Raw genomic sequence first — 11,709 nt, forward strand, 5'->3', positions numbered from 1 at the left:
TACCGACGGCTGATTGGTCGCTTAATTTACTTAACCATCACTCGTCCTGATATTACCTATCCTGTCCAAGTTCTCAGTCAATATATGGCAAGTCCACGTCAACCACATTTGGATGCCGCCTTTCGGATTCTCCGATACCTCAAAAAGGCTCCCGGTCAGGGTATCTTTTATCCATCACATTCAGACTTCAAACTGAAGGCCTTTTGTGATAGTGATTGGGCAGGGTGTCTGGATACTAGACGCTCTACTACTGGTTTTTGCATTTTTCTTGGTGCTTCACTCATTTCCTGGAAATCCAAGAAGCAACCTACTATTTCTCGGTCATCTGCAGAGGCTGAGTATCGCTCCATGGCTTCTTGTTCTTGTGAGCTCACTTGGCTGCGTGCCTTACTTCATGATTTTAATATTTCTCATCCGTTGCCTGCTCTCCTTTTTTGCGATAGCAAAGCTGCTCTTCACATCGCAGCCAATCCTGTGTTTCACGAACGGACTAAACACATCGACATAGACTGCCATCTAGTTCGTGACAACATTCAGCAAGGCTTTCTTCGCACTATGCATATTTCTTCTCAGCACCAACTTGCTGATGTTTTCACCAAACCCCTCGGACGTGTTCTTTTTGAGTCTCTACTTTCCAAGATGAATATATTGGATATATATATTCCTCTTGAGGGGGAGTATTACGATCACAACCCTACAATAAAAAAGAATCATACAAGCAGCCTACGTGGAGCTTGAGCAAAGCATTTTTCTTTTTCTCTCTAGATCCTTCTAGAAGCCCACAACCGTTTAGCTGAGCTGTAGATATTCTCTTTTCTTGTTAGAATGCGCTGGCCCTTGTATATTCGCTTAGATATTCCTTTCCATTTGTATTTTTGTTTCCTCTGTAATCCTATTTATACACACACAGCCTTAGAGCTTCAATACGACGAGAATCAGTTTTTCTCCATTATCCTCTGTTTTCTTGTTATTACATTAGATCTAACGGTTGAAATTAAATAATAACGATCTAATGATTATTTTTAGATAATCATTAATAGTTATTTGATTGCGGTCATAATTGGATAAGCATCTACTCAACAAAATCACATCTGTCTCCGTGGAAAAAAAAAAATGGAACTGGCGTGAAGCACGCGCGAAGGAGGACAATGTGTTACTGGCCGCCAGTACTCCAGAAAAGATTGATCCGGAGCTGATGAGAGAGTACTGGGGGCCGGAGTTTTAATTATTGACCATCGATCAGGTAATGAATCTGGTCTTGGGAAGATAAAAGAACTTGTACTTCCCGGCCCCGCACGTTGAAAGTGTGATCACGAGTGGAAGGGAGTTTACGTTTGTCTTAATTAATTAAGATATACACAAGGCCCTACGTACAATTTTGACACCTAATTAAAAATATGTTTTTAAACAAAATTACAGAAATTATTTTGTTAAGAACTGTGTTTAATTAATATAAACTTTCAGTTTGAAAACATGAAAAAATTTATTTTGTAATTATTTGCTATTCACACATGTAAATACTATTAGCAAAAATTATTATCCATATATGCGAATGCGGATATATAGCGGTTTTAGAGTCTGCACATCCTTTATATATAACATAATATATTGAATATTGAATATGTTTACCAAAACCATGTCATATAGGTTATGAGTGTTTACGTTTTAGGTTTCTTTCTTCTTCTCACTTCTGAGTTCACATTCACATGCCACTAGATCCCAAAGCCGTCTTCTTCATCTCGCCGCTTGCCTCTCATCTCTGATTTACGCATACTTCAAACTCTCATTATGTTTTCTATGTTTTGAATTTTTTTATTTTTTTTTATTTTTTTTGTGTTTGTTGGATTTGTAATTTATGATTTTTATACTTACTAGATTATTTCTATTAAGTAGCTGAATGATTAATGTTGGCTTCAGGGTTAATGTTGGCATTGGATAATTACCCATATACCTAAGATGGAAAATATTGGGGCTGGCAGGCTGCATTGTATTTTCATTGCAATTTTTAATTGGTAATTTTTATTGATTATTGGCATGATTGTTATGCTTATTGAATCACGGATTAAAAAAAAAATGGTGTTTTTTGTTAGCATTAATTACTAAGGTAGTATTCAACATCTTTCTTCTTCTTATTTTTTTTTCTTTTTTTTTCTTTCTCTATTCTCTCGGTTCTATATATTTTGATGCAGCATTCACTACAAAAAAAAAAAAAAACGAGATTTCTGGACGATTTAAAACCGTCTAGAAATCAGAAAAAACCGTCTGGAAAAAGGTCCAGACGGTTTTTTCTGGACGGTTTAAAAGTGTCCAGGATAATGGGTCAGTAATATCATTTGCGGACGGTTTCAGTAAAACCGTCCGCTAACCGTCCATAAGAAATTATGGACGGTTTTACCCGAACCGTCCGTAAGAAAATACGGACGGTTTTACTAAAACCGTCCGTAATTTACAGACGGTTTTAGTAAAACCGTCTGGGATTGATTATGTGGAATACCCGAATAATTCTGGACGGTTTAGGCCCAAACCGTCCAGAATAATTTTTTTTTTTTTTTTTGTAAATATATAATTAAAATCCAAAAAATAAACCCTAATACAACATTTCCAATCCATTTCCAAAATCCCAAATTCAAATCTAAATTCAAATACAAATTCAAATCCAAATCCAAATCTATTTCCAAATTCAAACTACTCACAACGTAACAATAGTCCAATAGCTTACATATTTAAAAAATTCATGCATATATACCTATTACATAATTCAAATATAAATACATAATTAAAAATCCAAAAATATTAAAACAAGTTGTTCCCATGCACAATTATAATCATCAATGCATGCAAGCCGGCCCAGAGGAGAATTAATCCGATTTACGACCTTGTGTGCATTGCTTGCTTCAACCATCTTGTTCATTTATGCTTCCAGTGTTTGCTACAATAGGTATACAAATCTCAAATTGTTAGGTAAGAATCATCTTAATGAAGTTATGATTAACATGTTTTTAGGTGAAAACTAAACACAAGTAATGATTATAAAATAACTGCCTAGATACTTACTCATACAAGCAAACTTCATTTTTTATTTTTCGCTTCAAATGATAGAATATATAGATCCTTAAACTAGTAGTAGCATTAGGAATTAAGTAGCTAACTTTTAACTGTCAATATCACACTGCTAAGCTAATGATAGAATAGAGAAAATAATGACGGTATTTTGCACTACAGAGCCATTTCAGCACCTACACTACCAAATAGTAGCAAGTTCTACAGAAGATCATTGATAAGCAGCTAAAATTGTAGCTAATAGAAAATACGAGTTGACGATGTTTTCCTCCAATAACTAAAAAGACATGTTCACGAGAATTCCAAGATTCAACCTAAGCATATAATAGTTAACATTCCTCTTAACTATTAGCATTCATCTTCAACCATAAATTATTCTAGTGAAATTTGAAATAAAAATAAAACAATCCCAATAAACAGTAAGAGGGGACAATTAATGACTGATTAATCAAAAGTTAAGCGTAAACCAAAACATCACCTTTTTCGTTGTTTCCCATTGATGATTGTTTCTCTGCCATAATCAAGGCTACCATACGTTTGACAGCTGCAAACTCTTCCTGTTGCGCTTCGTGCAAAGTCTTCAAATGTTCCATCTCAGCAGCCATTTCTTGTTCTTTGGGAGTAGGCGCACTAGAGATCGATCCTTGTCCGGAGGTATAAGAGGTGGATTTACTGGGAGTCGGCCCTAGCCCTACCACACGTACATGATCGAAATGTTCGCGTCCTAGCACTTGTGCACACGCATCGTTATGCGACCAATAGACTGACCCCTGTGAACACGCTCGTTCTGCAGGCGACTGATTCTCGATAATTTCTATCATCTTCTCCTGCACAAAACATCCAAGGTTGAGAACTTGAACCTAGAACTAATATGTTGTATTTACCACTTACGATAGTTTCTCCAGCCGCTGCATTCATAGGGTTCCCATCTTTCTTGGTGTGCGAAACAATGAACATATCATCTCGGTTCGATGTTTCTCCTATGTGCGTTTCATGCCTACAACAAGGACATGCTTTCCGGCCATGTGTTCTCCAACCTGACAAATCACCGTATGCCGAAAAATCATTTATCGTCCACATCAAGGCCGAACGCATTGTGAAATATTTTTTCAATGTTACATCAAAAGTTTTGATAAGCGTTGAATGTTAAACATTCAAGCCCCTTAACTTATATATGTTAATTCCTTAGCATTGTTATTTGTTTGATTTTGTGTTGTTTTATTGTTTTCAGGTTTTAAATAAAGATGCAATTAATTCCATTAATTTTGGGCTTAAAGCACACTTTGAGAAGACTTGGAAGATATGTTTAAGCTTAACCAATCATAATAGAAGACCTATATGATGTGTTTAAGTTTAATCAAATCAAGTGAAGGATTAAATCGGAATTTCTCTACGAAGAGTCAAAAATCGGATTGGATTCAAATTTGGATTTTGCATATGTCTCAGTGTTTGAATCATAACTTTTGCATCAGACATCGGATTGTAATAAAATTGGTGGCGTTGGAAAGCTAATAAAAAATTCAACAAATATGTTAGAAATAGGCTTTCCCAAATTCGGAAGTTTACTATATCAAAATCGCCTCGTAATAAAAAACCGCAATTCTGGCCGAATTTGGAATCCTTTTCCTACTTGGATTGAAGTTTCAATCTCCTACTTGGACAAGAAGACTCAAGAGACGATTTTTCTGGAATTACAAGAGCTTCTAGGCCTCTCCTAATCTCTATAAATATGCCTCTAAACATTGAAGAAAGACACACTGCTACCTAGAGCAAATTCAGAGAAAAACTTCTTGAAGGCTTGAAGAGTTGAAGAGAAGTAATCATGGCAAGAGGCTATTGCAGCAACTTCATGAGCGGCTAAAAACCTTTGTAAGGTATTGATGTAGCCCTATCCAAGCACAATGGTTTGATTGTATTTTAATTTAGAGAATTTTAGTTTATGCATGTTGGTTGTATAATTATGAGAATTGCTACAATTTGATATTGTTCTTCATCTTTTAATGCAATTGTTCTTCAATTCATAATCAATATTGGTAAAATTCTTCTCTTGTCTTAGAAAGCTTTTTACCTTTATTGAACTCAAATCATTCTTATTTTCTGTGATTATGAGAATGATGATTATACAATGGGTTTAATTGACATATGATCAAGAGGATTAGATAGGCCATGCCTAGGGAAGACGAATCGTACTACACCCTAGTTTAGTGTAATTTAGGTAGACGATTCGTGTCAACCGAAGATGGGTTATACTTTTTCATTGATTGTATGTATCCTATTAAAGACGTATCTAATCCATGCCTAGGGAAGACGGGTCGTACCGCATCTTAGTGGTTAGGTGGACGGTCCGTGTCAACCGAAGATGGATTATACTTATGCTTTAATATGGTAATTTCTTGTTTATTTATAGCATGCATAGAATAAATTTCTCTAATTAAATATGATTAACCATGGATGTGCGGATAGCGGTGAAGTCAATACTCTACTCTTTCTCTCTCTCTCTTATATTTCAATTCTCTTTTACATTTATTTTATGCACTTTAGTTAATTACAAATTCAACAATCTTTTCATTAGTTATTTTTAATCTTCATAAACTTGATAGCAATACCCCTGCAGTCTTTGAGGTTCGACACCCTCTCTATAGCCTTATCCTACAAGGATTCGTCCTATTGCGAGTGGTTATTTATTATTGATATATCTTGGTAAACAAAAGACCACATCAAGTTTCTACCCCTACTTCCCATAATAATTTTTCAACTCACTTACAAGGGGTGCTAAATACACATCTATATTATGTCCTGGTGCAGTCGGACTAGGGATAATCAAGCTTAACATAAAATACGGTTGCTTCATGCACATCCAAGGAGGCAAATTGTAGGGTACTAACATTATCGGCCAAGTACTGTGACTAGAGGACATGTTCCCAAAAGGATTGAAGCCATCTGACGCTAAACCAAGCCTCACATTTCGCGGGTCTGATGCGAATACTGGGTAACGTGAATCAATTGCCTTCCATGCTTCTCCATCGGCCGGATGCCTCAACACACCGTCTTTTGTACGGCCTTGAGCGTGCCACTTCATATGTGGCGATGTATGATGTGACATAAACAACCTTTGCAGCCTTAGTATTAGAGGAAACCAACGCAACACTTTGACCGGCTTTTTTTTTCGAACTTTTTGTCAACCCATCTTCATTAGTTAAGTCATCCTTCCACCTAGACTCATTGCAGAATGTACATTTGTCCAACTTTTCATTTTCCCTCCAAAACAACATCCAACCTTTGCGACAAGCCGATATCTTCTCATACTCAAGGCCCAAATCCTTCAAGTACTTTTTTGCCTCGTATGTGTCTTTAGGCAAACTTGCATCTGGATGCATCAGCTCATTGATGAATTCGAGCAACATGGAGAATGATGTATTACTCCAACCGCCCATACACTTAATACTAAGTAGACGCACAATAGCTCCCAATTTGCTATGTTTTGTATTTCCATGGAGTGGCGTATCAGCATCCTTTAGCAATTCTTCTAACTTATTCGGCACCCTGTTAGAGTCTTCAATTTCAACATCCACAGACTCGGCTTCGGCTTCGGCCTCTACTCCCACTTGAGACCCATTGACTTCTACACAAACATCGTGCATCGCGAAAACATCAGTAAGCATGTCTTGCATCCCACTGGACCCCCCATGTAGTGGAATGCTATCCACTTGAAGCGTTCTGGGAGCGTCATGTATTGTCTCATTATGAACGGGAGGGACAAGTGATTCCCTATGCATTATCCACTCAGTGTAACCTTCAATAATCCCGGCACCTGACGTTAAATGGGCAAATACAACTTCACAGGACCATGATTTGCCCAACAAACAGTTCTTACAGGGGCACACAATGACCCATTTTCTACTCTCATATTCACGTGCAAATTTCACAAACGCCATAACCCCGCGAATATACTCTCGCGAACTTTGCGGCAACTTCATCCAATTCTTATCCATCTTTCTAACTACATCATGTGAAGAAGAAAAAGATATTGAAAACTGAAAAAACAGAGGGACTACAAGTTCTACACTGGAAAAAGAAAGAAACTATTCTCAATTTCTTAATTCTTGTTTAACAGTTTAATTTTAAACATATATGGGTGTATGTACACTCTTATATAGTTAGATAATAGAAGCAGATATTTGTACATTTAGACCAATTATTAACACAAGTTTTATTTTGTTTATTTAATTTGTGCAATAATGAAGAAGCTAGAGGTGTTTTTCCTGTGCAAAAGCTGTTAGAAGACATTTATATGTTCAAGATTATAGGCAAGAGAAATCAGAGAAATATTTTATATTTGTCCAATGTATTTTATATATTTAGGGAGGATGGTAGAAATATTTTGATGTTACATTCCAATACTATATAATAGAATATTGAAAAATAATAGAAATCATCTACGTGCAACGATTTGCAAAAAAGATGGACCACAGATGTACAACGGAATGATGTTTAACAGCTCTCTAAATTAAATATCTGGCAAATTATTGGAATCTTTTGGATGACTGCCTTTTGTGAGAGAATAGTCCAATTTTGATTATATTCAATGGTCGAAGTGGGCATGAGTTAAGCACGTGGATTGTCTTTGTAGCCATTTATAATTGAAATGTTCTTGAGCTATCAACGTTATTCTCAATTAGAAATACAAGAACATTGCCCCCTGATCTAGAACTATACCTTTTTCAATGACATTTTCTTAATCCTAGACTTCAGAATTGAATTTCCTAAATCCTTGTCGGACTAGAGAGTCTGTTGTGCCAACTGCCAACTAACTGGACCCACTACTCTTTCTCTCCTTTAAAAGTGTACGGTGTGAACACCATCAGACTTACTAATAATACCCTCTCTAATATGGAGAAAGGATATTCCAAATGTGGGAGCATCCATTTAGTCTATTTAAAATGGGTAAAATAATTTTAAAAATTAATTAAATTATTTTTTTCCTCTTAAATACGCTAAATGTATACTTTTCATTTCAAATGAAATAGAAAGAATCTGTTTCCTTCTAATATCATCATTCATGTGGTCCTAATTTATTGCTAGTGTCCCAAAATGTTAATGGACCAAAATTTTTTTTCTTTCTTTTTTTCCGAACGAGAATTATTCTTGTAAATAATTTGAAGGCATATAAGGAGACGAAAGGAAAAAATGAAAAGAAAGAATAAAGAAGAAAGAAGAAAGATAAGATGTAAGTTACTTGTGTACAATAAGATGTAATTTGAGTACATATGAGTAGACAAAAGGATGCCACAAGATGATTGCAAAAATTTGAATCATCCACTCGTATACTTTAATGGACCAAATCGTACAACGTTGGAAATTATTAGAGCATGCACATAGGGGATTTGAACAAGATGAGACATTCTGACCATATGTTTAAACTTATGCTCAAAATTAGGTAGGGTGCTTGGTTCAGAATTGAATTTCCTAAAAAGAATTGACTTTTTCGAACAATCCACCACAAAATAAAATTTAGATAGTCTTAGGTATTAAAAATAATTTTATTAGAAAAAACAAGGACAGAAGCAATAAGACAATAGTATTCAAAGTAACATCTGAAGCACAATTGGACCAAACAAAGAAAAACATGTGAAGCACGAGGCTGAACATAAGCAAATATATTGTGCAGAAAATTCTATGGGAAGTAAGAGCTCAGATTTTGGGTAAAGGGGGATTTCTAAAGACAGCAGAAAATAGATGTGTTTGTGAGGCATACTATCAAAACATAAAAAATGAATTGGGAAAAAAAAAAAAAAAAAAAAGCAAACAAACAAAAACAAAACAAGCTAAGTTATATGCAAATCATCAACCTAATTACAAATTTAAAAGGTAAAAAAGTAATTGCAAAAAGCGAGGAAATTTTTTTAAAAAACCTTTAAACCGGGCGTCGGCCGGCGTACATCGGGGAAACGGGGGTTTGGCTCCCGGGCTAGCTGAGACCCGTCGGGGCGTCGCTGGAGAAAACGATGAAGGGCCAGCCGGGATCGACTTCCAGAGAGAGGGCGCTGGAGAAAATGATGAAGGCCAGGGCCAACCGGGTCGACTTCCAAGGGAGGGGCCGGTCGGATCGGATATGCGCGAGCTAGAGAGAGAGAGAGGGGGAGAGGGAGAGAGAGAGAGACTGCAGGAGAAGGAGAGGAAGAGGGCAGCCGGCTGGGTGTGTGAGAGAGAGAGAGTATGGAGCTTCTGGATCTGTGGCGACGTACAAGGGGCTTTTTTCCACTTTTAGAATTAGGTCTAGACGCTTTTAGAAAAACCGTCCGGAATTAGAAAATTCCAGACGGTTTTTTAGAACCGTCAATATAATTATAGACGGTTCTATAAAACCGTCTGTATTTTAAGGACGATTTTAATAAACCGTCCGTATTTTTTTTTTCCAGACGGTTTAAAAAAAACATCTATAATATTTTTTTTATAGACAGTTTTAAAAACCGTCTATAAAAAAACCGTCCAAAAATCCCATTTTTTTTATAGTGATTAATGAAAAAAATGACATGATTTTGGTAGTAATTAAACACCTGAGCGACATCATTTTGTTTAATTTATTAAATATAATATATATAAATATATATTATATATAAAGGATATGCGGATCCGATCGATAAATAACCACATTCACATACTCTAAAATTATTTTCTGCATCACCGTTTCTAGATAAAATTTTTGTTGACGGTATCCACGTCCACATGTGCGGCTAGCGATTAGTAAATGTTAGCGGTTAATAAATCAACGTACCCTAGCTTGGGCTAGTAAGACATTGGTGCCCGTTCTTTTGCTAATCATGCAAAAAACATGAAAAACGTGGCGTGTGCCGACAATTGGTTTCTACTATAAATTACACGCGCGTGCAAGTCTTGTATAATTTGCCATCGATCCCAAAACCTCAAGCCACCAATCACCATGGAGTTTGATTCTCATATAAAAACAATTGTAGGCCTTCTAGCTCTTCTAGTAATCTGTAGAGTCTTGAGAATTGCATCTCATGCCAAGAAGAGTCGCGCAAAGCTCATCGGAATCCCTGAACCACCCGGCGCACTACCCTTGATAGGCCACCTCCATCTTCTCGGAGGCCAAGACCCAGTCCCCCGAATTCTTGGGGCCATGGCCGACAAATACGGCTCACTCTTCTCACTCAAGGTGGGCCTTCATCAGCTCTTGGTGGTGAGCAGCAAGGAGATGGTCAAGGAATTCTTGGCCACCAACGACAGAGTTTTTGCCACGAGGGCAAGCATAGCAGCTGGAAAATACCTTGGTTACAACAATGCTATCTTTTCTCTTGCTCCTTACGGACAATATTGGCGCGACATGAGAAAGATGGCCATTCTTGAGCTTCTGTCGAGCGATCGGGTGGAAATGACGAAACATGTTCCGAACACAGAAGTGGAGTCGCTGATAAAAGACTTGTACTCGCTGTCTATAAACAACAGCGTGGCGACCATCAGCGAGATGTTTGAGCAGATGACTTTCAATATCATCCTCACGAAGCTTGTCGGGAAGCGATTTTCCTCTGCCGAATACGGCGACAAGAACAGCGAGGGGAGTCGCATTAGAAGTGGGATACACGAGGCTTTGTATCTGAGCGGTACTTTTGTCATGTCAGACGCCGTTCCTTTTCTTGAATGGCTGGACTTTAAAGGGCATGTCGGTTCCATGAAGAGAGCTGCCAAGGAAATGGACTCGTTGATTGAAATTTGGCTTAAGGAACATCTTCGCCAGCAAAAATTAGAGTGTAAAAGTAGAGATGAAAGGGATTTCATGGATGCGATGTTATCAACCCTTGAGGAGGATGCTGTGATCTCGGGGCATACACGCGATACCATCGTCAAGGCAACAACATTGGTACGTACGTTAGTTCTTCATTTCTTATGATTGCTAGTAAGAATTGAGCCCTTCACAGTACTTATTCGACATTATTAGATGCCTTTGCTGTTGGCTTAGTGTTAAATATGTTAAAATATTAATCAAATATGTTTTTTTTTTCGCAGATTCTCATCCTAACAGGCGCAGGAAGCACAGCTGTCACTCTAACGTGGGCAGTGACCTTGCTCCTAAACCACCCAAACGTGCTAAAGGCTGCCCAAGAAGAGCTAGACATCCATGTCGGGAAGGATAGACGGGTGCAAGAATCTGATATCAAGAACCTGAACTACCTCCGAGCGATTGTTAAGGAAACTCTACGCCTCTACCCACCAGGCCCTGTCACAGGATTGCGCGAGGCCATGGAAGACTGCAACATTGGCGACCGCTTTGTTCCAAAGGGCACTCAGTTGATCGTCAACATATGGAAGGTGCAACGAGACCCGCGCGTGTGGTCAAACCCAACGGAGTTCCAGCCGGAGAGGTTTATGACAACTCATTCGCAGATTGATATCAGGGGTCCAGATTTTGAGTTTATTCCTTTTAGTTATGGTAGAAGGTCATGCCCAGGAGCGTCATACGGCATGCAAGTGGTTCACTTGGCGCTGGCTCGTTTGCTTCAAGGATTTGATATCACAACCATGGCTGCAGGTATGAAGGTGGACATGCGTGAAGGATTGGGAATTGCCTTGCCCAAGGCGGATCCATTAGAGGTTGTACTCAAGCCTCGCCTTCCTATGCATCTGTATTAA

The 11,709-nt window shown here is 37.8% G+C and overlaps 1 protein-coding gene across 1 annotated transcript; it reads left to right on the forward strand.

Annotated features, from left to right (window-relative positions):
• Window positions 1-10,000: 10,000 nt before the first annotated feature.
• LOC133880621 (dimethylnonatriene synthase-like) lies at window positions 10,001-11,709 on the forward strand. The gene is made up of 2 exons (XM_062319604.1): window positions 10,001-10,939; window positions 11,086-11,709. Exons 1-2 carry the CDS (start codon window positions 10,001-10,003, stop codon window positions 11,707-11,709), a joined length of 1,563 nt encoding a protein of 520 aa, XP_062175588.1.

This window comes from Alnus glutinosa, chromosome 10 (assembly GCF_958979055.1).
Source record: "Alnus glutinosa chromosome 10, dhAlnGlut1.1, whole genome shotgun sequence".
In the NCBI taxonomy this organism is placed as follows: domain Eukaryota; kingdom Viridiplantae; phylum Streptophyta; class Magnoliopsida; order Fagales; family Betulaceae; genus Alnus; species Alnus glutinosa.